This window comes from Anopheles marshallii, chromosome 2 (genome assembly GCF_943734725.1).
Source record: "Anopheles marshallii chromosome 2, idAnoMarsDA_429_01, whole genome shotgun sequence".
Lineage (NCBI taxonomy): Eukaryota > Metazoa > Arthropoda > Insecta > Diptera > Culicidae > Anopheles > Anopheles marshallii.
The window spans coordinates 1,306,868-1,333,382 of NC_071326.1; the positions used below are offsets into that span (position 1 = coordinate 1,306,868).

At 45.2% G+C, this 26,515-nt stretch overlaps 8 protein-coding genes across 9 annotated transcripts; 3 read left to right on the forward strand and 5 right to left on the reverse strand.

Moving 5' to 3' along the window:
- Positions 1 to 418: 418 nt before the first annotated feature.
- Positions 419 to 1,808, reverse strand: LOC128707179 (histone deacetylase 3). Its single transcript, XM_053802127.1, has 2 exons — positions 1,651 to 1,808; positions 419 to 1,562 (listed from the first exon to the last, which is right to left on the reverse strand). Exons 1-2 carry the CDS (start codon positions 1,806 to 1,808, stop codon positions 419 to 421), a joined length of 1,302 nt encoding a protein of 433 aa, XP_053658102.1.
- Positions 1,809 to 3,607: 1,799 nt separating this feature from the next.
- Positions 3,608 to 4,989, reverse strand: LOC128707180 (transmembrane protein 185B). 2 transcript variants are annotated; one of them, XM_053802129.1, is made up of 5 exons: positions 4,952 to 4,989; positions 4,795 to 4,865; positions 4,612 to 4,648; positions 3,922 to 4,514; positions 3,608 to 3,846 (listed from the first exon to the last, which is right to left on the reverse strand). In XM_053802129.1, exons 1-5 carry the CDS (start codon positions 4,987 to 4,989, stop codon positions 3,608 to 3,610), a joined length of 978 nt encoding a protein of 325 aa, XP_053658104.1. The 2 variants fall into 2 exon arrangements, with proteins under 2 accessions (XP_053658104.1, XP_053658103.1); XM_053802128.1 differs by having other exon boundaries at positions 4,612 to 4,717.
- Positions 4,990 to 5,863: 874 nt separating this feature from the next.
- On the forward strand, positions 5,864 to 7,056 carry LOC128707181 (pre-mRNA-splicing factor 38). Its single transcript, XM_053802130.1, has 3 exons — positions 5,864 to 6,521; positions 6,596 to 6,773; positions 6,855 to 7,056. Exons 1-3 carry the CDS (start codon positions 5,864 to 5,866, stop codon positions 7,054 to 7,056), a joined length of 1,038 nt encoding a protein of 345 aa, XP_053658105.1.
- A 96-nt stretch (positions 7,057 to 7,152) lies between these two features.
- Positions 7,153 to 9,964, reverse strand: LOC128707178 (WD repeat-containing protein 3). Its single transcript, XM_053802125.1, has 2 exons — positions 9,807 to 9,964; positions 7,153 to 9,739 (listed from the first exon to the last, which is right to left on the reverse strand). The coding sequence occupies exons 1-2, from the start codon at positions 9,962 to 9,964 to the stop codon at positions 7,153 to 7,155; spliced, it is 2,745 nt and encodes a 914-aa protein (XP_053658100.1).
- A 435-nt stretch (positions 9,965 to 10,399) lies between these two features.
- Positions 10,400 to 10,793, reverse strand: LOC128707182 (uncharacterized). Its single transcript, XM_053802131.1, has 2 exons — positions 10,748 to 10,793; positions 10,400 to 10,674 (listed from the first exon to the last, which is right to left on the reverse strand). The coding sequence occupies exons 1-2, from the start codon at positions 10,791 to 10,793 to the stop codon at positions 10,400 to 10,402; spliced, it is 321 nt and encodes a 106-aa protein (XP_053658106.1).
- A 1,451-nt stretch (positions 10,794 to 12,244) lies between these two features.
- Positions 12,245 to 14,500, reverse strand: LOC128708820 (SH3 domain-containing protein 19). Its single transcript, XM_053803801.1, has 4 exons — positions 14,430 to 14,500; positions 13,033 to 14,290; positions 12,468 to 12,698; positions 12,245 to 12,388 (listed from the first exon to the last, which is right to left on the reverse strand). Exons 1-4 carry the CDS (start codon positions 14,498 to 14,500, stop codon positions 12,245 to 12,247), a joined length of 1,704 nt encoding a protein of 567 aa, XP_053659776.1.
- A 4,258-nt stretch (positions 14,501 to 18,758) lies between these two features.
- Positions 18,759 to 20,069, forward strand: LOC128708106 (p21-activated protein kinase-interacting protein 1-like). The gene is made up of 2 exons (XM_053803064.1): positions 18,759 to 18,833; positions 18,924 to 20,069. The coding sequence occupies exons 1-2, from the start codon at positions 18,759 to 18,761 to the stop codon at positions 20,067 to 20,069; spliced, it is 1,221 nt and encodes a 406-aa protein (XP_053659039.1).
- Positions 20,070 to 20,375: 306 nt separating this feature from the next.
- On the forward strand, positions 20,376 to 24,197 carry LOC128707752 (VPS35 endosomal protein sorting factor-like). The gene is made up of 8 exons (XM_053802710.1): positions 20,376 to 20,389; positions 20,472 to 20,562; positions 20,656 to 22,194; positions 22,272 to 22,415; positions 22,486 to 22,661; positions 22,737 to 23,232; positions 23,304 to 23,738; positions 24,093 to 24,197. Exons 1-8 carry the CDS (start codon positions 20,376 to 20,378, stop codon positions 24,195 to 24,197), a joined length of 3,000 nt encoding a protein of 999 aa, XP_053658685.1.
- Positions 24,198 to 26,515: the final 2,318 nt, after the last annotated feature.

The window sequence follows — 26,515 nt, forward strand, 5'->3', positions numbered from 1 at the left end:
AATCTCTACGAAAACCCGCAGAAAATGGTGTTGGGATCTTACATGAATCTTTGTCGAGTCCTGCTTTGAATGACTCCTCGCTGAAGATTCATATGAATGACCCAAACAACTCATGTTGCAATAGTACATGTCTCTAAGATATGTATTGCATCTTGAACGTAGTTACAACATCGATAGACAAGTAGTTTGTTATCTTGTTTTATTGCTATCGCAACCTAGAAAGTAAAAGTAGCCCACCGGCTTTCTCCGTGGAAGAAGTAGTCTCTTTACTGTAGCTGTTATTGTCTTCCAAGGAGACATATTGCGCATTGGAAAAGATGTTTTCGAAAAGATATCCCGAAAGGCGGACCGTTTATCTTGCTTCCTTTGAATACAAAAAAAAAACAAACAAACCCATCTTACACACTATTCCTAGAAGCTAGGGCTCGTTTTCACTCTTCTCGTTGTCATTATCACCGTCATAGAACTCGTTCTTAGGCTCCACCAACCGGTCTTCATCCTCCTGAGTGATGCGCACATCCGGGTTCGGCTCCTCTGTCTTCACTGTCTTCAGCTCCTCCGGCAAGGCGTCCTCGGGTATGTCAAACATCTGCACACTGGGCGCGTGCTGGCACATCTTCAGATTGTCGTACACGTGCCGCGTGATCGCTTCCAGATATTGTTTGCTGTTCGCATTATCCTGCCTGCTCGGGATGTCAGGATGAAGCGTAAAGTCGGGCGCGAAAAACTCTAGATAATCGTTCATTGGTAGCTCGTTCGAGATGGTTTCATCGATCAGAAGTGAGGTCTCGTACGTCCAGCAGCGTGCCACATTGCGCAACGTATACCCACCGCCACCGACGACCAACGTCGGCACATTCAGATCCTTGACGAACTTTACGCATTCTCCGTGACCCTTGGTGCTGAGCGAGAAACAACCCAACCGATCGCCCGCCAGTGAATCGGCACCGCACTGTAGTACGATCGCAGTAGGCTGATAAAACTCCATCACGGCCGAAATGACCGGTTTAAACACCTGAACATAGCTTTGATCGTCGATGCCTTCCTTGAGTGGCACGTTCACAGAATAATAGCGACCAGATTCGGCCCCAATTTCGTACATATCTCCCGTACCGGGGAAGAAGTAGTTGCCGTACTTGTGGAACGAAACCGTCATGACGCGATCGGTCAGATAGAATGCTTCCTGCACGCCATCACCATGATGCACGTCGATATCGATGTACAGGACGCGCGGATGATACTTTAGCAGCTCTAGTATGCCTATCACAATGTCGTTCACGTAACAGAAGCCGGATGCTTCGAACTTTTTCGCATGGTGCAGTCCGCCCGACCAGTTGATGCAAATATCACTGTGGTTGTGGTTTAGCTTTTGCGCACCCTCCAGTGAGGCTCCGGTGTACATGGCGCAAAACTCGAACAGCCCATCAAACACCGGACAATCGTCACCGACGTTGAACACGGAAAGACACTTGGTGTAACCCTGAATGTTTTGCGGCGTAACTCGCTGGAGGAACTCGATGTATTCGTCACTGTGAAACCGGCACATATCATGCGCACTTGCTCTACATAGAAATAGATGAACAGGAATCGTTAGTGTGTTTCACAGCACCGCTAATGACGGCCGGCAACGGAGGGTAAAACGTTACTTACTTGTATGGCCGGTAGATTTGCATCTTTTTATGCAATCCATAGTTCATCACCAGATGATGGATGACCGAAAGCCGATGCGGTTTCATGGGATGCCCTGGTCCATAGTGAAAATTTCCCACGTCCGGGTTAAAGAAGTATGACACCTTCTTAGTACCCATAGTTGCCCCGTGTTCCAAGCCCGGTGGAACTGTCTGCTATTGAATGCTACTGACAGTTGAGAACCCGATTAGATATAGATCGTGTCGGACTCTTCCTCGTCGTCGATGTATTGCTTCCAGGCGTAGATGATTAGCAGAAAGAAAACGGCCCCAAGCAAACGTCTGGTTAGACTAAAATCTAGCGTATCGAGCTTCAAGTCTAAGCGGTCGAATGTGGTGTTCTTCGCGTTGGAAGATGGGCCGATGGAGTCATTGAGATAATAATCCAGTAGCTCATGGCTCGCGTCCGTCGTTTCCGTGCAGTCGTACACCGTTGGTGCGTTAAGCGCTTCTTCGGATGCTGTAGCTAATGCTGCGTTTGAAAGTGTGTTTGTGTAGCAGGCGGTGAATTGCGGCGCTGTTTGCACTAATTGTTCTACGAGAAGCGTGCTGCTGCGATGATTACTATGAGTATGATAGCGATGCGTAGTCGTTGCGGTAGTTTCATTGATAGGATCGATGCTCATCTATGGCTTTCCGCGGCTTTCCTTATCCGGCACGAATAAAAGACGGAACGCAACAGCACCACCAACCCATTTTTGTACGGGAAAAAACACACGCACGCACTGACAATGTAGCTGGAATGGAAACCGATGCACAGTTTCTATCCCAGCACATCAAAGTAGCTGGTGTGTTCGTGGGTCACCCCAGCCAGCAGCAATCGAAACCGCGCTGCACGCTCCAGGACCCGAACAGTTTTTCTGCGACACTGTACGCGGTGGTGCTAAACAGCTACCCAGGACCACTCGTTATCGATCGAATGCGGTCTTTTATATAACACCGGGCGAGTGCTGCTTACGGGGAAAACTACTACTGCACACACGCTGGTAGTTTTGCGCCACAGCGGTAATTGATTTTTCGTTGGCACTTTCGGGTCACGGCGGCAATCTGTTGCGGATAAAAAATGCACCAAATGCAGTGCAAACAAAATACACACACGTAAAAACAAAGCTTGCCACCGAAAGTGTTGAGCGCGTTTATATTGGTGCGTTGGGAGTTCCGACTTGTCAACAGAGCGAGATGAAACCGTGTGGAAGCCGAATTTAGAACAACCCCTAAACAGAGCATTGGCCAGTTAACGAAAAAGCAATCATAAGATAAGTAATATAAACGATAATTGTGACACAGTGTAGATTTTGAACCATAGTAAATGAAAAACCCTTTTTTTTGTTTCTTCCACACGCTTTTTTATGTGTGATGCACCGAAATTAGCTATCATCGATATTTACAATAGAATCGGAACCACCTCGCTACATACAAGCTACACAAAAGCATTCGTTCCATCTAGTTCAAAAGGGGAATAGAAATTACGATATTTTTTCCTACACAAGCGTTCATGCTTTCTGTACCATTGTAAGCAGATGGCCTACGGAACACACTTAACAAGGTTTGGCGATTCTAAGCTAAACAATTTCCATTCCTACTTCACAATAATGTCGGGCATTAGGCATACATTGTACCGCTCTCTAGTACTATCTACTATCCATCGCTTTACTTTATAATTTAAATATTGTCATCTTCCCTCTTTGTTAACGCGCAGAGTGATTTTTCGTGTTCCTACACCGAATTACTCCTTTTACATTGCTACTAGGTATTACCGATAAATATGCATTTGAATGTTTTGCACAAACATTTGAGAACCTTTTTTCGTAGATTTTAACCACTGAATGCTACAAAAAATCACCGAAACGTAGAGGAGAAAGCCACCTCAAATCTGATAAAATTTAGCTACTTTTCCCTTTGTAATACGAATAAAACATTTAATCTGGCAACTCTATACTGACGATTGGTACTACGGGCTTCAAATGGTCGTTCTTTTTCGTGAGGGCCTTTTTACTCTTTTTGTCGTACTTTTCAAAATCGTCCATCTGTACGTTGGCGCTATCTAGTGGCACAGTTTGACCGTTGTCCGTGTGATATGATATGTTACCGTACTCTTGCAGACATGGAAGCACACCGAGCAGGAACTGACTAAAGTTTTTCCGTATACCGAACCACCCTGTAGAGGAGACGGATTTAAAAGCATAATTAGCTAATTTTTCATTGGACTATGGTTATACCGTATGCCACTTACATTTGTTTCCTCCTTTGGCATTGAAGCTGAGTAGAATCAACGTGAACAAGGCAACCAAAAGTGGACCCGCCACAGCTATGTATGGCCAGTTTAAGTCTTCATCCAGCTTATCCGCCAGTAGCACCTGAAATACTAGCACTGGAATAACGGTGGCGCAATTCCCGATGGCGGAGTAGAAAGCAGATTTCTTCTGCTGTGCCGAAACCTCCGGCGTGCGCAGCAAAATGACACTAAATATTATGCTGTACAGTACAGCCACCAAGCTAAGGCAGAGCACTATCCACAGTGGAACGAAAACCACTTCCCAGCTCCACGACACGAGTCCATCCAGCTTGAGGGGCAGGAACACGAACTGTAGAGCATTGACGGCACAAAACAGTTCCAGTTCAAACGAACGATCGTGTTTGACGGCCCACACGCAAGCACCAACACTGGCCGCACTGCCGAATATCAGTGGGATGAATACCAGTACCCAGAGGTGCCGTCCGGACGTAAGCCGATCGCAGGCAAGCAACTCAAACATCAGCAATATCAAATGCAAAGACAGCGATATTAACATTGCTTTAAAGTGTGAGTAAGAATCACCTTCGACTCTGGAAAGGAAAGTTTTGGTAGGAGGTCAATGCGATGCGATTCACACAGTGCAATATACCTTCGTCAGCTCAAGGACACAGGTCCTGACAGGCTTACCTGTAGTGTGGATGGCGACACCAAACAACGGCACCCACTATAGCACCAAGCGTTGCTATCGATTTCCACACCCATAGCGGCACAAATACGACCCAATAGGGCCAATCTGTAGGGAACAAAACAGAACGAACAGTGAGCGGAAGGTTACGTGGATAAACAATGTTTCCAGCACTGCATACTCACCAATTAATCCGTCCAATCGGAGACAAAACAATATGGTAAACGTGAACAGACAGCAATGGACTACAAATTTACTGCACCCGATAAAAGAAAACGATACATTACATTCATACAATGGTTTCATACTGACGAGTGTGTTGACGAATGTTCATGCACTTACCTCGGATTAAAATCCTGAAACAAAGATTGCAGATTCATATTGCTCCAGATTTTTTCTCTTGCTGTAGTTTAGCATTCCGTTTCCGTATTCATCATTAAGATAAAATTAGAAACAACTTCGGTTTTTTGGGAAAACTGAACTAGCAAACGAACAATAACAAATTCTTGTTGCAGATAGTTTCGCTCGTGCGGGCACTTTCTCTCTCGTTTCTTTCTTCTTTCACTTGGTGAAGTCAAAAGACAACGCACCAAGATGTAAAAGAAACTGTGCAGCTTGCAAACGTATTCCTTGCAAAGCTTTAGTTGCGTTGTTATTTACGTTTCTGCAAAAGTATTTTTAATTCTTCTGCTGCATATTTTTTTGTGTTTGTTTTGTTAAACTGACTAAAGTGTATAGCGCCTTGTTGAGTGCTTGAACACAGGGTGGAATGGGAATGTTTTGGAAGCACGAATTAACTAATTTGCAGTCAAAATCAAGTCCTTTTTTAAACTATATCCAACAATATGGTTCCATTTGAAGGATTTTGGTTGTGAAAATTGATAATTTCGAACGAGAAACTTATGTACAAAACAATTAATTATGGGCAATTGTGCCTAGAGAGAACCGTGTATACATTGCTTAAGCGTGGGAAGAGTTGCTGACAAGAAAGGATTGTCTACGATGATGACCGTGCAGACACACTGTGTGTTAATTTATAAACACAGCTTTGTTGGTGCAGCATCAGTGGGGGGCACAGGCACTTTTGTTAAATTAGTAGTTTTCAAGCATTTGTTAATGAAAACTATTCATAGCCGTTTATCAAACAGTTTCAGTGAATGCTTCAACTAACACGTGACACGATTCACAGCGTAATTCAAATCTAAAGTGTTAATAGTAAGCAATTTACGAGGATAAGTGCGACCGGCTTGCATCATGGCCAATCGCACCGTAAAGGATGCAAAGAATGTTCATGGCACGAATCCGCAATATTTGATCGAAAAGATTATTCGCTCCCGTATATACGATTCCAAATACTGGAAGGAGCAATGTTTCGCCCTGACCGCCGAACTGTTGGTGGACAAAGCCATGGAGCTACGATTTGTTGGCGGTGTGTTCGGAGGAAACATCAAACCAACGCCTTTCCTGTGTCTTACGCTCAAGATGTTGCAGATCCAACCGGAAAAGGACATAGTGGTGGAGTTTATAAAGAACGAAGAGTTCAAATATGTACGTGCGCTCGGTGCGTTCTATTTACGGCTGACGGGTTCGTCACTCGATTGCTACAAGTATCTGGAACCGCTCTATAACGATAATCGAAAGTTGCGAAAACAGAACCGGATGGGTGCGTACGAGCTTATCCACATGGACGAATTCATCGATGAGCTGTTGAGAGATGAGCGTGTGTGCGATATCATTTTACCACGCATCCAGAAGCGCCACGTGCTGGAGGAAAACAATGAGCTGGAACCGAAAGTATCCGCGTTGGAGGACGATTTGGATGAGGAGATGCCGAGCGAAGATGAGGCGGTTGAGGAGACGCCGGCCCAACAGCCGGTGAAGGAGAAAAAGGTTGAAGTGTCGAAAGTTAAGGGTAAGCCAAACAAATTCTCTTCCCATTCACAGCGTTGTTCAGAGGTTAATGTAATTTGGTTTATTTTATTCTAGGTAGCAACAAACGGATAGAGCGTTCTGTTTCCCGAGAGCGGCAACCCATGGAACGGTATCGTAACTACGACAGTGGTAATTACCGCGATCGAGAAAATGATCGAGACAAAGATCGTGAAAGGGATTTTGATCGCGATCGAGACCGGTACCGAGAGGGTGATCGTCGTGATCGCCGAGAGTAAGTTTTAAGTTTGAGCCACAGACGGCACTTTCCATAGTGAAATTCGGTAAACGTTTACATTCCTTGTTATATTTCTAGTCCGTATGGTGAACGCGAGCGGATTAAGGAGCGGGAACTTCGAGACAGAGAGCGTGAAAGACACCGGCGCCACGAACGTCAGGAGGAACGGGAACGTGAACGACGCAGAGAGCGGGACCGGGACCGGGATCGCGATCATGACGATAGGTCGCGTGCCCATGATCGTGAACGTGATTACGATCGAGAACGACGGAGACGATAGATTGAGTGTGCGTGTGTGACGACGAAATATACAAAAAATAATCTCTGTATAGAATTGAGTGAAATTTTTATTTAATCTAGTCGGTCTAACCGCTCCCTACTTGACTATCTGCAGAAACTTTCGCTTAGAGGCTTCTCGTCGCTTACGGCGTCGATCCCGCTGAATGCGCTGCTTTGTTGCATCCCGGAACAGCACGCAACCGTCATTTTCTTCCAGCTCGCGCTGTAACATCTGGCCAGCATGTAAGTTCGTTCCCACCATGTCGCGCAACTCTTCAACTGCCGCCTGCAGCGTTGGCACGATCTTTTGTATCACCGGAAGCAACACTTGATTGCTCACGATCGGTTTCTGGTGAACGCGGAACAGAAACATTACCACCTTACAGATCAGCTCAGTGTGATCCTTCCGTTCGACGGTAAGCTTTGGTACCTTTTCCAGCAACTCACACACGGCACTGAACGGAAGCAGCAGCAGTGACTCTTCGAGATCACTTGCTCGAATCCGGGAAAGCACAGTGAGCAGGAACTCATCGGTGTTGGTAGCGGAATATGCGAACATTAGCGGAGGCAATGCACCTTTACCGCCTTCCTCATCGTACTGTTTGCTAACCTCGAGACATTCAAGTATATTTTCTGCGCCCTTTTCCGAGCCGATGGTTTTCTTCGACGGGAGCCTCAGACCCGGCAACCCGGGCACGGTGGATTCTTCTCCCGTGGCTAGGGTTGCATTTTCCAGTTCCTCGCGCTCTTCTTCCTGCACGTCCTGCAGTACGAGAGGCTCGTCAGTGCGACGGAACAAACGCAGAGTTCGATCCGAACCACAGCTAACGACGTACTTGCCATTCGGACTGATCGCTAACGCGTGTGCTTCTCCCAAGTGACCCGGCAAGGTGATGATCTTCTGAAAGCTGTCCGCATCCCACTGCTTTAGCTTGCCATCCTTCGCGCAGGAGAAGAACATGTGCGTGTTGGGAATGAACTGGATCGCCGTCACGGTATTATCGTGCGCCAACAGCGATCGATGGCAGTCACCAAAATCCATACCCCAAATCTTGATCGTACGATCGGCAGAACCCGTTACGATAAGCGTCGAATCGTACGAAATGTCCATCGCAATTACGGGCAGCTTGTGTCCATACAGCGACAGATAGAATTTGAGGCTGTCCAAGAAGAATATTTTCACCGTGGTGTCGAGCAGGGCGACCGCAATGTATTTACCATTCTGGGAAATTCGTACGCTCAGTACCGTTTCCTCCAGCTTGAGTGTGTTTTTGTGTAGCAGCGAGAGTACTTTTTGTTCCGACCCATCACTGCGGCCGATAAGCTCGAAGGACCAAAATTTTACCGTCGTATCACCGCCCCCACTTACGCAACCGTGCTTGTCCGGCGTTAGTATGATGCTCCATAATTCCTTCTCGTGTGCGTCGATACGCTCAATAATCTCGCCCGGTACAACGTCCACGACGAGTAACTGGCCAGATTTTAAACCGACCAGCACGTGTCGATCGCCTGGCACGAAGCATGTGCTCACAACGTACCCATCCGTGTCGACCGTGCGTAGCACGCCCTGGGAAGCGCGACTCCACAGCTTGAGTGATTCCGCGCTGCCGGACGCGATTGCTAAATTGTCGGAGCTGAACGAAACGGTGCGTGCTTCGGATGAGTGTCCTTGCTTTTGCAGCGCATACAACGTTTCCGGCTCGGCACCTTTCGCGTCCACATTGAGCGAAAACAGTTGGACAAAGTTTTTCAAAAATGTGCAACAGATACGCAGCTCATTGCGGCTGCCAAGCAGTAGATCGAACGATTTAACCTTTTCCGGAGTGCTTACCGTGGGAAGACGCTTGATTTCATCGGTCAGTGCAAGCTGCCGTACATTGCCGTCCTGTACATCCTGTCCCTCTTCGCTGGTTGCTTTGTTTGTTTTCAGTTTTTTCAAACGCTTCGCCAACTTCTTAACGGATTCGTCCTGGGAGCAAAAGTAAAACAGTTCAATTTTCCTATCTGTACCGTGGCATCCAAGCACCTGTCCGTTGGAGTCGGCTACGAGATTAATTGTACGTCCGTGTCCGGCCCGTTGTATACTCCCGGCGGCGGTACATCGGAACGGACTGACGGTGCTTTCATCTTCCGGGTTTTGCACTGCCATCGTACTCGACAATGTGTCCATGTTGGAAGCAATTTTATACACAGAAAGTTGCGTATCAGCCGTGCCACAAACTAGAAAGTCGTCGTTTCGCATCAGCACGATACCCCACACCTCAGTGCGATGATCGACAATCGTTTTGAAGCAACACTGCGTTTCTATGTTCCAGAATTTTATCTGCGTGTCTTTTGAGCTGGATACAATAACGTCGGGAAAGCGTTGCATGAAACATGCCTGCGTTATTGGAGCAGTATGGCCTGTTAGGCGACACTTGCCCGTTTGGGCCACAATGTCCGATACTACCAGATCGTTGTCCAGCCCTCCCGACACAAGCTTCAAGCCGAGTAGATCAAAATTGAGTGCACTCACGGCCGAACGATGGGAAGCAAAGCTGCATACGGACTGTTTGCTTTCGAAACAGAACAGTTCAACTTGTCCGTCCGAGAACCCCACCGCAAGTAGCTTATGATCCGGGCTGGTGCGCAAGAAGGTTACCTCCTGCTTGTCACGTACAAATTCCACCACCTTCTCGCAAATCCTAAGCAAAAAGTAACGCATTAAAGCATAAAGTGTTACGGTAAACTCCTCAGAACTGTAATACGAACCTCATGTCCCACACAAGCACCTTTTCGGCGGCTGCCACCACAACATACCGACCGACAGCATGGTTAATCGTGACAAACGAAATGTTTGCACGACCGCTAGCAATTATATTAAAGCTCGATACTGGCTTATAGGCCAGATACTGTTTAGTCAAACCCATAGCAAATGTTTTAGCACGTTTCTAGGCGCTGTCGTTTTCGAAATTGGCTATGCGCCGGCTACACTGGCAACAAATCGATCGGACAACACACGTGCATTTGTTGATTTTTTTGCTTTGACAATTGTTTTCATTTTGACCCGTAATGTGTTTAAACCCCCGGATGCAGGAGTCAGCTTAAGGTGCCGATACACGGATCCAAACGGAATTTAATTGCTCCGAACAAATGCAGCCATAGCAACTTGCACATTCGGCGAAGCACTACAAATGTCAAGGGCATACCTTCAACCCTTGTTCCTACCTACCGCCTATCATTAGGATACGAATTGCATCGCCATTTAATTATACTGTTCTGCAGATGTGTATGGACAAAAGAGATGCATCTACTTTATTTTTAACCGTTATATTAACGCAGTAATGGAAACATTTGCACCCATTTTACAGTTCTGTATGTTGGGAGGGAAATTTCTTCAGCACCGCATGGTAAAGATTGTAAAATGCATAAACGGACACGGAAAGAATCACTATGAGGGCTCCACCGAATGCTACGCTCAAGAAATTCCCATCGATGATGCCACTGCAACTAGATGCCCGGGTATGTGGATTCCACAGCTCGGACGATCCGCTTGTGCTGTTCTGCCGTTCGGCAATTAGTCGCTTCATTGTATTTAACCGCTCGCGTAGCACTTCAACCGATTCCGACGAAAGATCCTCTGCGAAAGATCAATGGTTGTTTTGTTGTGCCATTTAAACATTTGCCACTACTAAATCGAAAGGTAGAATTACCATCGCGAATGCTGGATTTGGAGCTGTTTGATTTTGTCGTCGACATCTTTTATTTATTTACTCCCTCGTTGGTTGTCCTGACGACTGTTTTAGATGCTTGCTAAAACGATTAATCCACTGGGTTGTTTAGTTATTGCGTTGGATGCTGGGATGTGTGAGGTGCAAAACAGTCCGATTATTGATTTTCTGATGCCTCTGCTGGTATTCATCCGTTTGACAATTGCATTCTATGCCTAGTCTCATCTGCGCTGAATCTGAAAACGCCGAAACCATACCACCGCATGTCCTTTTCTAATGAGCGACAACAGTAGCCCTCCCAATGGTATACTGCGGATGCTGAGACTCCGGGGCGGTTTCGGAATGAACACAATGACGGAATCTTTTTCGAATGCGAAGATTAAATAAACAGGGAAACTTGACTATATATGGAGTATCCTTTTTGTTTATTAACTAATTCCTCGCGCACAAATGCTGCACACTGAAGTGTTGTTAACGTAAGGACACACACCGCCTAGCAGCGATATAAAGTATATACAAACACGTGCCTTTTTTGCTGTTGATACGAACATCATCTGATTACAGGCCAATGTGGATCTCATCCAAACACCATACCATATGCACCACACACACGCTTGTTTGTTTGTGAAAAATTGTGCCTATTTTTAAATTACCACACTTTCCATTCATGAAACTAGGATTATTCAGATCTGTTCATAGCATATATTAGGGATTCTTTTTTCTAGAGCAATTAGATTATCATTACTTCCTATATAAATGGACCATCTACTGTTACTTCTCAACTAGGCCTCTGTGCAGTGCGTTTTCTTTGGCCATGGATTGCGCAGCATTACGTTCCAAGGTGTATACGCGCTTTGGCTAATATTGATTTACTCTAAATATCAGATTTTCAGAGGCTCACCCGTGCAAAATTGTTTTCAACTCAGCCTTGACGCTTTTTTTTCGACCTTTCCCCGACCGCGCTCTCGCAGTACTAGGCAAATTTACAATCAAATTGCGTGTTTGGTTATGTAGCTTGGGATAAATGGAACCACAATTACATACCATACACACCGAAGTTTATTCCGTGTAGCCATCACCTCATGGCTTACTTCCTTAACTAATTATCACCAACTTATCCGGTTAATAAATGATGGCTTATAAAACTGCGATAGCCATGCACGTGCCTATACACACACCGCTCACACACGTATAACCATACAGACCAACTGTTCTTAGTCACGATGTTTTGTTTTTTTGCTTGTAAGACACCACCTCATCACAAGCACACTACATACAAAAAATCACAGCATCTTAATGTGTTTTAAAAAGGAAGAGACCCGTTATTAGCATTTAGTCTCCTGGCTGGTTGTGTGTCTGTGATGCAAGTTAGTTGCGATATTCACGATGTGTTCGTGCTTCGTGTACTAAGGCAAGCGCTCCTAGGATATGTGTAAATACTCGAGATTCGATACCTATATCTTCAGTTGTATTTGGTGTTTAGCTGCTTGTTATAGGCATCTGCGGTAGGTTCGGTGGCACATACTCTATATAGTTCGCTGGAAACTGACCTCTCCGGCCATCGATCTCTCCGTACAGCCAGTCGGCTGTGATTTGATACAGTACGGCAACGTAATCGTTCTCCTGCAATAAAGCACATTAAACATCAAAGGCATTGTCGCGTTTCTGCTTTTCCGCTGCCTACTACTGCGACAAAACTTACCATTATAGTAAGATCTTCGGGTGCTTCCGCTTTGAAGCTGTACAGTGCCCGCACTTTCACAGCAGACGACGTTTCGTTGCCATGGGGCGATTCTTCAGACGCACAGCCTGCAGCGAGCGGCACCTTCACCTCAACGTAGTTCACGGGAAACATTCCTTCAAGGCCACGTTTGTCGCGACCCATATACCACTCATTGTTCAGTCGCTTCAGTAGATAAATCTTCTCATTTGTCTAAAGCGCGGAAGAGAACAAAAACGTAAACATTAGGGAATCAAACTCGCAACGTTTATCGGCTTATTTTTGCAAAAATAAAAGTAACCACACACACACACACGCCAGAACACAGTTTTGATCAGAGACGAAACGCTTCTAAATTGTGTGACCTTGCTAAAGCGTAAGACGTAGTACCCATCGTAGAAGCACACCAATAAGGATATTCTATTATTAGTCGCCTACGCCACCTGCTACGGCCGATAACCGATTTGTGTGTCAACGACACTTGAGCCTCGTGTGCATGGGTGTGTGTGTATGTGTGTGTGCGGCAAGACGAAAGTATTTTGTTTACCTTAAAACTCAAATCCTCATCCGCTTCACCCTGGAAGTCGTATAGTGCAATACCGTACGGTTCTTCCGTGTACGGCTCATCGGAGAGCGGTGGTGGTGGTGGCGGTGGTACACTCGGCATTGGATGGGACTTAAGTGAATCGAAAGCTCCCGTATCCGATGTGAAATCATCGTCCATTCCTGCATATCCACGGCCCGTCGGTAGGGCGATAGTTTTGAGTGCTCCGTTGAAATTTCGCGTGTGTGCCGAATGGGACGGAGTAGATTTTTGGCTCTCTGGGTTACTGTTGGTAGGGGGTTTTATTATCGTGGGCATTGACATGATCGGTACCTTCGGTAGAACGCTCCGTCCATTGCACAGAGGATCGACGAAATCGGATTGTTGCAGTTTGCTGTTTATCAACGGTGCCCGAATCTGGGCCGTTGCAGACGATGCTAGCGGCAGTGTGCCGTAAATGACAGGCGTTGGTGCGGCCGTACTATGGCCACCTTCGAACGGGTCCAGATCGCCCAACAATACACTAGCACCGGGCTGGTGGCGATTGTTACTGCCACATGCCACAAAATCATCCTCAAAACCACTTTCAGCCTGGGACATGTTACCATTGTTGGGAGACGAGTAGTTCGAGTCTGAGCTGAAGCTGTCCACGCTAATGCAATCACTGCAGGATTTCTGTGTAAAGGTCGGCGAACTGGGCGGCGAATCGAAATTTATCAGTTGCATCTCCGTCGATGCGGTTGATCCCGTTCCGGTACTCCTCGACGACTGGACAAATGAACCATAGTTGGTACTGCTACTGCTGCTGTGATGTTCAGTGAAAGTTGTAAAATTTGAAACCTTCCCTGGCACAGACTTCGTCGATGGAGGCGGAAGCAATTTGACCGGCCCGGCAATGCAATTGTGTTTTGGACCGCTGACTGGTTTGCTTGCAGTCGCCCCATTCGGCCCCCGTTTATGGCCAAACAAGCTGGACAGAATGTTTATCGATTGCGGTTGGTTAGGTTTCTTAAGCGGAGCCGTCGGTGCGGCTGATAGCTTTGGCGGTGGTGGCCTTGGTGGAGGTGGCTTTTTTGCTTTGACATTGTGTGACTGTTGCACCGGAAAGCCTTGCCCATTTCCGGTTGCGAGTTGGCCGCTGGATGCGCTGCTGGAGTCGAACGCACATAAGTCCCAATCTGTCGTGGGTGTGTAGCGCAAAGGCGCGGTCGTATTACGCTGCGGTGGTGGCGGTGCTGGTCTCGATGGGATGGTCATATTTCTGTGGTGAAGGAAGAAAAGATCAGTTCAAGCGCATTAGTTTTTGAGCTGTCATTGTAATTCCCGCTAATTCGAGTAAGGCTAATGAATGCGCGATGGAGTATGTGGTCACAAGTGGTCAACAGGGTTGATGTACCTACATTTTAACCCGTTTTCTAGGCCGCTCATTATATCCATAGCTGTAGGATATCGCCGCTAGGATATCACACATTTTGGAACTATTGTTGAATACGTAAAATTAAGATTACTGCAAGTCACACAGCTTCACGGCCAGCTTTTGGTTGCAGTTGAACACACAAAAACACACCCTTGTTATTGGTTGTGCGCCGCAATTGGCGTGACACAAAACAACACAATCACTTGTACAAAACAGAAAAAAATCACAAGTATACGTCGTCTTTTCTGCGCTGCTCAAACAACTCTGAAGTGGAAATGCTAAATTTCATAGAATTTACTCTCTCGGTTTATATAGTCCGGGAAATTGGTGGCGGAAAACAACACCGCCACGGGTAAAAGAGAAAAAACAAACAAATATATTTATAATTATAGCACTACGCGACTACAGCACACATCATCATCGTAAAAACAGAAAATGGTGAAAAACAACAACCCGAAATCGGGAACAACGTTGGGTAAACGGTTGGGGACCACACGGGGGGTTCAATCACATCAGATCTGAATTGTGTAAAACACCAAACGAGAGAGATATTTTCTGTGGCTTGATTTTCTCGCGTTGCTAATCAAAGTGCGCCACACATGATTTCGCTTGTTTTCTTCATCTAGAATGTGTGTTTACCGACAATTGTTTTACATACGCGAAATAAGCAGCGTCCCGGTGTTTCACCTGCAGATTAGTGTCATTTTTGATGAATTTTACTTCTTGATGCGCACTGTGTTCTGTGTGTGAACCGAGCAGAGTACGTCCACGTAATGTTTTATCTGTAAGGCAATTCGGTGGTACGATAGAGAAATCCCGCTTTTTGGATCATGGTTGTTGAGACCCACCGTAGACGGAGTGCAGTGCAGGATGAGAGTTACGAACATGCTGTCCAAACCGTTTCAATGGATGGACGGATTCTGCTGTTTGCTTTTCAATATATCTCCGAAGGTGTCATCCCAATAGTGGGCTTTCCCATCGCGGGCACGATTTTCGTTCGTACTCTCTAACTACTTGACATCACGGATGGCACCGACATCATGGTATGTACATCTGCGGTACAGGTTTATCCGTCTTAAAGACTTATTGAATATCAATGCGACCTGTCTACCTCAGGCTTTGACCGTAATAAGGCCCACCTGGGGAGCACACTATCACGGCGACCGAAGAACCGTAACTTCGAAGAACAACTCAATCAACGAAATCATGAGGCGCGGAAGGTGCTCGTCATTGAGCCATTAGGCACGATCTGCACGATAAGCAGATGATCCCAACCAGCTGATTTGCTAGGGACGTGGAGCTTACACCTGTTGGAGATACGATGCAGCCAAGCGTTAATGAGATGGACCTTAGTCCAAGTTTCCTGGAAACGGATTGGTGACTTGTGACATTTAAGCACGACATGCTCTATCGTAAGCGGTCCAAGAAAAGGGTTGATATCCACCATGCACATTTTACGGTGAATATGCGTAGTGAAAACTGACGGTCAATACAGAATAAGTGCCTAATGATGCAAACTTAATGGAGAAATGGAGTATTTTAACTTATTGAGCACCACGTATTTCGTTTACTAATAGGTTTTTTTCGATTTTATATTCCAGGATTGCCCCGAGACACAGCAACACGGAGAATTATTAACATCAGCAGCATCATTACAAAGTTTTTTTTTTATGTCAAACATTCGTCGTTACCACAGTGAACGCCCAACATCTAGCCTGAAGTTGTTACGTACATGTCTTATATGCTTCAAACCTGTGTGCGCTGTTACGTGAAACCGTGCGTATATCTCCTGCAGCTAAACAGACTTTTCTCTCCCGCTGGTGATCGCGATTCAGTTCTTCGGAAGGCATTAACATTCAGCGAGGACATATATACACATAGAGATGAAAAACGCGCTTCCATCAAATGTTGTCGTAAACATGTTTTCGTTTTTTTTCTTTGTCTAGCATATCGCCGACACGGCTTGAGCTCAAAACTGCGTGAAGGTTTGTAAACGTGTTTTCACTCGGAACTTTTGCACGTTTGCAAAAGCTTCATGCAGTTCGACAAGTTTTGGCGAATGAATTTCGAACCAGGAGAAAAAATACGTTGGCAAATAATTAATTCATCCAAAAGGTCAATAATTTGCTAACATTAATTTTTACTTAACCCAGAGTAGATTGTTCCAGATGCGGTCTTCGAATAGAAATTACAGCAACAATGCACCATGCACATTTGTAAGGCCTCCTCAGTTCAATCACAGCGTAGCCATGCTGAAACAGATTGAAACCTTCTAGCAACCGTCGCATACGTATCGCAACTTGTGGCGCCGTCAACTATTTGATAAGAACTATTATAGTAGTAGCGTTCTCGATATGACTAGATATTCCGCGCACATCCGCTGAACAATTCTTACTACACTTTCGAGTACTGATAAAAACGTCCCGACAATGACGGCAATCCAACCGCCCACTTTGCCGCACTCGAAAGAAAGGAAATTTATTTCTTGATAACTTTAATCTTGGTGTAAACCTTATGGCACTTGACAGTCCAGCTCGTGCAAGCGTGAATCTTTCACATTCATCAGTTCAATCGAACACATATCACATGATTACAATCCCCCCTTGTTGGGGGGAGTTCTCAGGCAATTAGAGACCGTTTTGACGCAGTTTTTTATGTTGATGCCATTTTTCTCAAGCCTTTTTTACGCATACGTGCAAACTCGCCCAATTGTTGCTGGTTCATGAACATTTGCATTGTATGAGCATGTTCAACTAAAGGTGAGACCAGCGGAATCAATTGATGGTGTTTAGCGAAGCAATAAGTGCTTTCGCCCATCGGCTTTCGTTTTCAATTCATGTCCGTTTGGCGAAACGATTTCCGCCGCTTGCTAGCGGGCATTGCATTTATCGTCAAATAATATCGCTATCACTATAGTGGCGGGACATTACGGACGAGTAACTTTTTACAAAGCAACATTCAAACATGACTTGTATGGGGGCTTTGAATCCATGGAAGGAATCCCCCTCCCTCATCCATGGAAGGAATATTTTTGCTTGCAAATTCCTCTATGCTTTCACTGAACATATTGGTGTTTAGCCAGCCTGGGTCCTTTTTCTGGATCTTTTTCACAAAAAGCTAAAGAAGGCCAGTTATCTTTCCAACGTACAGATCTTGCTTCTTGCAGCGGTCATTCGCATCAACAAACGGCAACAACGTATTATCGTACCATTGCTGCTGATAATTTTCTTCGCGCTAGCAATGCTTAACTATATAACGGTTAAACAAGTGTGCAGTCTGCAACCTTGAAGGAACACTGATCGACAGAGTTCGTTTCACTTCCTTATTCGATCTCCTGTGTTCGCAATTTAGCGAAGGTACGTAATTTTCATACAGGTGCTGCAGCGCACCACTACAATGACAAAACATTGGCACCGTCCGGAGGGATGCGGTGTGTGTTACCATCACAGCACCTATTTACAACGATAAGTTCAACTAGTCACATCCTTATATTGTTGTACTTTTCCGTCAAGATCGTACCTAGAATGAAGAAAAACGCCCACGAGAAAAAAGTACTAATTCCAAACATACCTGCTCATCGGACGAATTCCAGCACACGATGTAAAACAAATAACAATGCACTACAACGTAATTGTCACACGTATTGAAGAGAAGGAACAGGATTGCTGAAGCAGCGCAGGTTTCACACACGAGGAACGATGAAAAACGGATTTACTCGCTTTTCCTCCGGAAAGCCATTAAACAAAATAGCCAAACTTTTCGCGGCGAAAAGGCAAATAGAAGCAGAAATTTCGCGAAACTATCTCTAGCAAGTTGCCATCTTTTGAGAACAATGAATGATTCACACCAAAGTACATTGGAGCGAGGCTGGTACATTGCCCAAGTGTACAAGTGGACTGACACTGGCTATTTTGACAGTTGTGAGCAACATACAATCGTTCAATAACATTTTAGTTAATTTCGGTCAAATCTATGCTAAGTTTGTTTGCTTTTAATTCATAACAATTGTCGTACAAGAAAATATAATTTCAACAAATCACCCGAAAGTCGAAACATATTCGACCATCAGATAGTACTAAAAATTGTTGTGCTAAAAATGTTAATGCCATGGTTTCCATACCGTGGAAACATACCATGAGATTAGAACAAGAGACAACAACTGAATTGTCAAAACAAACTGCATGGTGCACGTTTTCCAAGCGAGCTGCGAAAGAAATTGAAGATCGTTTGACTAAAATCTGTGTTAAAATACATTGCATTGCATTGTGCTGATCGTACGAGTAGCAGGGTCAAGAATAGCTATCCCGTTACTATGGCTGGACTGGAGATTGTAGTGGGAACATACGAAGAGTTTATCGTGTGTTACAGAGTCGAACCTTTACGTACTGTGAGTATAGTCGCATAGTTTAATGTTGGCTAGTAGTATAGTTTAATGTTGGCATGTTTTATTTATAATTGAGATGTTTTCTTGTTCAAGGATGCGGAAAAGCTATACCTGAAGGAATCGTTTGCTGCGCATTTGCATACTTCGTCGGTGCGTTCTGTAGCTGCTCACGGTAGATACGTAGCAACCGGCGGTGCCGACGATCGCATCTGTCTGTTGGACATGCGAGATGGAACGAAAGTGACGGAGTTCCTGCATCACGATGGGACTATCAACTCACTCGTATTCTCAAATAATGGTAGCCACCTGTTGTCCGGCAGTAACGATGGTAGCATGGTTGCAGTCAATATGTCCAAATTGGCCGTTGATAAAACGTGGAAAAGTGCACATAAGTCGGCAGTGCAGTGCATTTCCATTCACCCACAAGGCAAGATGGCCCTTACTTTGGGTACTGACATGACGCTCAAAACATGGGATCTGATAACGGGACGAGCACTGTTTACGACCGCGTTGAGCAAAAACAGCAAGTACGGCCGGGTGCTTAGTGACGTGCAGTGGTCACCGGATGGTGATCATTTTGCATTGCTCGGAAACCGTGTGGCAGATATCATCAGCATCGACACGACGCGTTCGGTTCGCACACTGCAGTTTGACTCAAAGCCCACCGCCATGTGTTGGCTTTCAGATGAGGAAATTGCGGTTGGTTTGGAAAGTGGAGTTCTCATCATGGCAAACATTCACGAAGAAGAGCAGCAGGAAAAGTTGCAGATCTACGATACACGGCTGAAGGCGATCTCCTGTCTGGGGAATTACATCGCGACAGCATCGAGTGCTGGTGATGTGTCGCTGTGGCATCTGGCTGGTGTGAATTTCACTCAAATTTGCACGCAGCAGATCGGATGTCGTCCCATCTGCTTGGTACTAATAAACACTGGTAAACCTGTGCATCAAGAGAACACTCAGAATGCACCATTGCGCGAGTCGGTCGCTGGAACCTCAAAAAATGAGGAAGTAAGCGAGTCGGCAAGTAGCATGGCAACAAGGGTAGTAAAGGAGCTTGCTTGGGTGAGCGTAGAAACGGAGGATCCTGTTCAGTTAGCAGCAGCTAAACGGTTCAAAAAACGACAGCTTGCCGGTACTAAGGACAAGAAAGGTAACGGTCCACAAAAACGTGCAAAATCGAGTGGATTTATTGAGGAACCAGTCGACGAAACGGTGGCACCCAGTAAAGCATGTTAAATGTACATTCAATAGACAGTACGGAAAATGTTAAAATACAATTTAATCGTATCGAAATTTATTTCGTATTGCATTGGTGCTTCCGCATCATAATCCAACCGAAAAAAAAACCAACTCAAATACGATCAGTTAATTTTGACAAGCATATTAAAAAGCTCTGCATTGACAGTTGCGCCCGTTTGACAAACATCATATGTGCGAAGGAAACAATCCCGCAGCAAAGTAGGCGTAAAAACAAAACTGATTGTAGTCATCGCGCTCTGTTTTGCAACAGAATAAAACTTCCACAAATTCTGTAAAACAACCATGGCTGCAGAGTGGTAAGAGCACGTTCCGTTTCATCCAGATTGTGCACTGCTGCAAAATTGGAGTTTATTTTTGGGGCTTCCCGATTATTTGCAGGGTGTGTGTACAGCGTCAACAGGATGAGTGCCGCCGTTATCTTGATCAGTTCAAAGTTCTAGATCATCCACTGAAACAATCAACCATAACGGTAGTTGCGTATGAAATGCGCAAAAAAAAAACATAATGTTTAGCTTTTTTACTCTCCCCCCAATCATGCTAATCTTTTGTCGCGTTGTCGTAGGTTCTGGAAAGCCGTGGAACTCGAAGTAAGGTTCCGACGGCGGCAAATGGAATCTCGCTGAGCAGTAGTAATTCGGCAGCCATGTCTGCCGCAGCATTGTCGCTTGATCCGCTAAACATAGCCTTCGATGGATCGGATCCATTGAGCCAGTTTGCAAAGCAGCAGGCAACTTCGTTGGGCAAAGATCCACTCTCACGGATGGTGGCCGAAATGGAAAGTGTCGATTCGGTTACCGTGAAACCGAACCCTATGGGACACCGCAACTCTGCAGGAAAGTCGAAGGAGCCGACGAATTTACTTGAGCTGGATCGCATCGAACCGTGGGCCGCGCGTCGTGGAGCTATACTTAACAAATACACTACCTCGGAGAAGCTGTCGATTGTGACCAGCTTTCTAACCGGTGGCGAAACCATCAAACCACAGACGACAATGTCGGAGAAGGTCAAATATCGATTGGAGCAGCTGGATGACTTTGAAGAAGGTTCCGTACGGCAGATGCTGGACTTGTCCCAGCAGGAGTATGTGGTGAAGATCGAGCAGCTCAACCACGAGCTGGTGCAGGCGTGGAATCAGGACCAACGTGTGAAGGCGCTTAAAATTGCGATCCAATGCTCGAAGCTGCTTTCCGATACGTCCGTCATCCAGTTTTACCCGTCGAAGTTTGTCCTTATCACCGACATTCTCGACATTTTCGGCCGGCTCGTGTACGACCGGTTGCGCACCAAGGCCGACTACGTACATCCGGGTACCCGTGAAATGACGTCCCTGCCGGAAAATTTTACCCCTGATATGGTTCCCGAGTCGGCGAAGGAAACCTGCCAAAATTGGTTCTACAAAATCGCTTCGATACGGGAGCTGTTGCCACGGCTGTATGTCGAGATAGCAATTTTGCGTTGTTACAGCTTTCTGGCCCAGGATGAATTCGGCCTGGCGTTACGCAGACTTACGAAAATGATCCGCGGTATTGGTGATCCACTGGTAGCAGTCTACGCTAGGTCCTATTTGTGCCGGGTGGGAATGGGTTTGACACTCGATCGGACATACATTGGTGAAAATCTGGACGACATCCTGACGGTTTACCATACCATCTTCAATGGAGGCATTCGGTCGGAGATTGCACGTCATCGCATCACACTGACCGGCTACATTGCACTATACCTTCCGGCGCTTGATTGGATTTTGCAAGGTGTCGCTATCCTAACGACAGATAACCAGCTGGATGACATTTTGCAACGCTGCAAGGAAAAGAAAAATCCTGCCCTACTGCTGCAATCGATGATGCAATCGTTCCGTTCAGATTTTATCGCTTCCCGTGCGACTCATTTCGTGCAAATTCTTTCCACCATTTCGGTGGAAGGTCTTTCGAGGGGACAGTTGTTCCGGTTGCTCGGAAGCATCCTAAGTCACACACCACCCCCCACCGAGCAGCGACTAACGGTGCTTTCGAGCGCCATGAAAACGATCAGTTCCTTGGGCAATGTGGAGGAATTTATGCAGTGTGCGGAGATGTGGGCACAGTACACTAGTCAACATTTCGGGGTAAGGGCGCAGACTTTTGCATCCTATTAGAGTTGGGCATGAGAACCGGTTTGACGGTGTTCTTTCAATTTACTTAGCTAAAAGAGGTCGATGCTTTCCTGGGGAATGTGCTTCAGCACATGACACCGAACCGACTGTACGAACAACATTATCACGAGCTGCAAGTCATAGCGGACAAAATCGTTTCGAACGCACAAGACGTTCACGGCATTCTAGCATTGGTAAGTCGTGCATATTGGCCGGTACATTTGTAACCATTCTAATCACACAACGACGCTCAAATATTTTCAGGACAATTTTCTACCCCTGCTGGACCTGTTTCAAAAGGAGACAATAAAGCTGGAGGTATGCAAAAATGTTCTTACCAGCTACCGGAATGCAACGAACAGTGACAATGCAATCATCAACGATCCAATTGTCACCAACGCCCTCATGTACATCAGCCGAGTGTTGAATGATTCCGTCAAGTAAGCATTGGAAAGCGGGTTTCTAGTGTCCGTCATCTTTCTAATCACTGTTGTGTTTCTCTTCTCACTATACAGTGCCCTCACTGGCGAAGATGAGCGACGACAAATCAGCGGGCTTGTATGTCACTTCATCAGTAAGGTCGATTTTGGCCGTGACTTTGAACAACAGCTTGCCTTTTACGTGGAAGCACGGTCGGTGCTGTCCAATCTCGATTCGGCGCTTTCCACACTCATACACTCGGTCAACCGGTTAGCCACGAGCACGCGTCGCATTGTTAAGGGCCAACACACGCAAAAGACGTCCGCATTTGTGAAGGCGTGTGCAGCGTACTGCTTCATCACGATCCCATCCATTATTGACGTGCGTACGCGAATGGAACTGTATCTGCAGTCTGGGCAGGTGGCACTATTGAACGTTTGTCTTCAGCATGCCGATTCGTGCTTCGAAGCGGCGCTCAATTTAATCCCAGAGGTGCCCCGAATGGTGGAAACCGATGGCAAAGTCCAGTCGACGGAAGGATTCATCAAAACGTTTGTGGTAAATTTTCTGTCCACTCTCGTGATAGTGCCGGTAAGTTGAAGGGAAGGAACCCGTCACCTTTTAGGCGTCATTCCACTGATCCGGTTCTACCATTTACACAGGATAATCCCACCCAAGGAGTGCTGTACCTGTTGCGCCTTCTGCTGGATGTTGTGCCAAAGTACCCGTTCGAGTCGAACTCGAGCATGCTTTCCAGCATCTATTTGCACGTGCTGGACTTTCTGTCGGTTGCGGCACAGGAGGTGTACCCATACCACATCGTGAATGTAATCTCGAACGACGAACTGTACGGATCTGATCCGAAGTTTATTGCCGAGGTTAATGAAATGTGCTGCACCGTGTGTGATAAGTTGCTACAGCATCTGAAAGCACTGCTGGAATCGAACGCAATGCGAGCACAGGCGCAGTTAGCTCTGGATCTGTTCCTCAAGATCATAACCGGTGCCGATCTGTCCGTGGACAAAATGTTTACCCTGACGGTTAATCTGTGGAATTTGGCTGTAAAGAACCGTAACGTTATCGAACCGAAGCAATTGGTAAGTATCTTCCACCAATCATATTTTCAGTTGCATTATCATTTCAAACTTCCTGTCTTGCAATTGGGATTTGTTTTTGTTTACAAATGATAAGCCGATTTTTGCAACATTACGCCATTGATTGCGTATATTACGCATTAAGCAAAAGAATGCAATGCAACGCCAGTTCTATTTTAATTTGGCTAGACCAAAGGTCCGCTGGGTGCGTTCTTCAGTGGCTCAGTTTGCTTATCGCATAGATGGGCGCTTAATATTTACAAGCTTCTTAATTGCCACACCACACAGATAAGAATAGAATTAGAAATCTCGGTTTGTTAATGCGTCGAAATAATATTGTTCTCGATCTATTTTCAGCAAACTGTCATTACGTACACTGAGCATCTCGCACAGATCACACAAATGGAATCGCAAAGACAGTGTCTGTGGATGTTGCTGGAGAAGATGAAATCTCGGATATAAAATCCAAATGCAACGTTGGACGTCTTTGCAGATACAGCACACAATTATCCATTCCCTTGTTTTTATGTGAACATTTTGTAAAACATCCTTCATGTTCCACTTATAGTTAAATAAATTGCTGCATATATCTATCTTAGTTCATACCATGTTTTTCTGTCATGTATCAGTAGATTGAGCATTATTTGAGTGCAATTTATCCTGTACCACATCGTGAATGGCTAGAGATCTCCTAGCGAATAATGCTCACTAGAGTAGCTCGAGTGAGCCGGACAAAAGCAACATTCGCAAAGAAAAACAGAGCATCAAGAGGCGCTGTCCTCAAATCATACTATTGTCCATGGATGCCACGCCGGAAAAGCAACTTTGATCGTTCAAACACAACCGAAAGAAACTAAAATTCGAAACAAAATAATCATCATATCAACTACGGATGAAGAAAGAAACAAAGAAAAAAAATATGTTCACATCTTCCAGTTTTTTTATAGCAATTAAAAAGCTGCTCAATGGCTACTACTAGAATTGTTTATTTTCATTTCTTGTGTGTCTTGTGTGTTTGTCTTGTTTGCTGCTGCTGCTGTATTCTTGTTTCACACCCTTTTTTGCTTTAACTATAATTCTTTTTTCATGTGTTTTTTTATCTTTTCTTTCTACGTTTATCCATGTGAAGTAGAGTTGCTTACCGTTTTCTCTACTTGTTCCTTCATTCGAGTGTGCTAGAGTTTTGCTTATCTAACGTCTCGGCTGCTGTAGATTTTGCTCCATTTGCGGATTTAGATGTTCTGTTGTCCTTTCGCTTTACTCTATATTCCTTTAGCTACAAAGACGCACTCCTTGATAGCTTTCTGGGTGGTTGGAAATGTTACCACTATGATCGGTCACGATGTGGATATCATTTAGTTAAACTTGTGTATTGTTTGCTAATGGGTCACGCCACAGATACACGCACACATAGAAGCTTTCAACTCCTGTTTCTCACAAATCTTCCGTGCACAATCCACGGAACCTCTCGGGCGCAGTTGGGACGACAATGGTGATTCTTTTGCTTGTTTTCTGCTAGGTATGTGTGTTTCAATGTATATTTACGATGGATAAGTAGTGTCGATAATGGAATTTCGCGCATTGTGAATTCTTGGTGTGTGGTACCGTCGTTTCGTTTGATTTTTATTGTTGCTGTTTTGCGTAAAAGAATCAACTAGCTCCAGCTGAGCAAATCCGAAAGTGGCGGCGAGCGCTGTGAAAACTGATCCGTTTCTAATTGATTGTTAAAAAGAATAATCCTGTACTGTTAAATTAGCCCGTTCCATTAATAATCATTCAACCTTCAGGAAGAGTCCTGGTGGAATGAACAGTTAACACTGCGAGATAATGGCTAATGATGAAAGATAAGCTAAATCTTCTTCAAGCTCACAATACGCGTACAGTACAGTAAAGAACTTTATTCCGAAACGTACCAAACTCGCATTTTTGATGCTCCACCACAACAAAGCCAGCAAACGGAACAGGCGTACTTCCAACTCTCAACGCATCATCTTGCCACACATTGTTATGGGGCTAGTTCATATTACTTATAATAAATAAACCGATCGAAATCCTGTTTCCGGACACCCCCATCACCATCCATTTCAATTGCGCGTGAAGTGTAATCAATTTCCTTTCGTATTATTCATTCCATTCCTTTTATTGCGTTTGTTTTGCTGATGTGACTTGGCGCGTTTTCGATTCTACATCGTTTATGGGTTTTTCCATAGTTATTTCTTTATTTTAATACATATTGACAAAAACAATACACATTCAATGGGTTTGATTGATGATTTTTTGTGTTTCTCAATTTCTTTGCCATTTTCTTTTTCTTTTGTTCACTGCTCTGGATGTTTTACGCTAACTTTCTTGCTTATTTGAACACGCCTAACTCTTCCTCTTGCTGCGTGATCGTGTGTGTGTGTGTGAGTGTTTATGTGCTTTTGCATTAGGTATACTGCATTCTGCTGCTATTAGTATCATCAAAAGCTGGGACAATTAACACAAGCCCTGGTGGATGTCCGTCACGGGCTGGAGGAAATAGTGTGCTACACTACAATTCTTCCTAGAGTCGGAACAATACACACGCGCGCAATAGTTTGTTGCTTTCTCTTCGGTGTGTGCTTGAGTAAAAAGAGCGTCGGATAAAGCAAAGTTAAAGTAGATGAAGGATATTTCGTCTGGGAATGGAGAAATGCGTCAAGTTATACTTTTAATTCTCAACCCCCACACAGCACTGAAAATAAGAAACGAGAGATAGTGATAGCAAAGAAATCGCTTTACAGCAACTCTACTCTATT

Coding starts and splice junctions, on each gene's coding strand:
- LOC128707179 (XM_053802127.1), bottom strand. CDS start 1,808: ATGGGTACTAAGAAGGTGTCATACTTCTTTAACCCGGACGTGGGAAAT. Junction 1,563..1,650: donor CAAATCTACCGGCCATACAA/GTAAGTAACGTT, acceptor ATTTCTATGTAG/AGCAAGTGCGCATGATATGT.
- LOC128707180 (XM_053802128.1), bottom strand. CDS start 4,989: ATGAATCTGCAATCTTTGTTTCAGGATTTTAATCCGAG. Junction 4,718..4,794: donor CCGATTGGACGGATTAATTG/GTGAGTATGCAG, acceptor TGTTCCCTACAG/ATTGGCCCTATTGGGTCGTA. Junction 4,515..4,611: donor TGTCGCCATCCACACTACAG/GTAAGCCTGTCA, acceptor TTTCCTTTCCAG/AGTCGAAGGTGATTCTTACT.
- LOC128707181 (XM_053802130.1), top strand. CDS start 5,864: ATGGCCAATCGCACCGTAAAGGATGCAAAGAATGTTCATGGCACGAAT. Junction 6,522..6,595: donor TGAAGTGTCGAAAGTTAAGG/GTAAGCCAAACA, acceptor ATTTTATTCTAG/GTAGCAACAAACGGATAGAG. Junction 6,774..6,854: donor GATCGTCGTGATCGCCGAGA/GTAAGTTTTAAG, acceptor TTATATTTCTAG/TCCGTATGGTGAACGCGAGC.
- LOC128707178 (XM_053802125.1), bottom strand. CDS start 9,964: ATGGGTTTGACTAAACAGTATCTGGCCTATAAGCCAGTATCGAGCTTT. Junction 9,740..9,806: donor GTGCTTGTGTGGGACATGAG/GTTCGTATTACA, acceptor CTTTTTGCTTAG/GATTTGCGAGAAGGTGGTGG.
- LOC128707182 (XM_053802131.1), bottom strand. CDS start 10,793: ATGTCGACGACAAAATCAAACAGCTCCAAATCCAGCATTCGCGATG. Junction 10,675..10,747: donor CAAATCCAGCATTCGCGATG/GTAATTCTACCT, acceptor GATCTTTCGCAG/AGGATCTTTCGTCGGAATCG.
- LOC128708820 (XM_053803801.1), bottom strand. CDS start 14,500: ATGTGTGATATCCTAGCGGCGATATCCTACAGCTATGGATATAATGAG. Junction 12,699..13,032: donor ATGAGGATTTGAGTTTTAAG/GTAAACAAAATA, acceptor TCCGCGCTTTAG/ACAAATGAGAAGATTTATCT. Junction 12,389..12,467: donor CCGAAGATCTTACTATAATG/GTAAGTTTTGTC, acceptor GCTTTATTGCAG/GAGAACGATTACGTTGCCGT.
- LOC128708106 (XM_053803064.1), top strand. CDS start 18,759: ATGGCTGGACTGGAGATTGTAGTGGGAACATACGAAGAGTTTATCGTG. Junction 18,834..18,923: donor GAGTCGAACCTTTACGTACT/GTGAGTATAGTC, acceptor TTCTTGTTCAAG/GATGCGGAAAAGCTATACCT.
- LOC128707752 (XM_053802710.1), top strand. Junction 20,563..20,655: donor TGAAACAATCAACCATAACG/GTAGTTGCGTAT, acceptor GCGTTGTCGTAG/GTTCTGGAAAGCCGTGGAAC. Junction 22,662..22,736: donor GTGTTGAATGATTCCGTCAA/GTAAGCATTGGA, acceptor CTCACTATACAG/TGCCCTCACTGGCGAAGATG.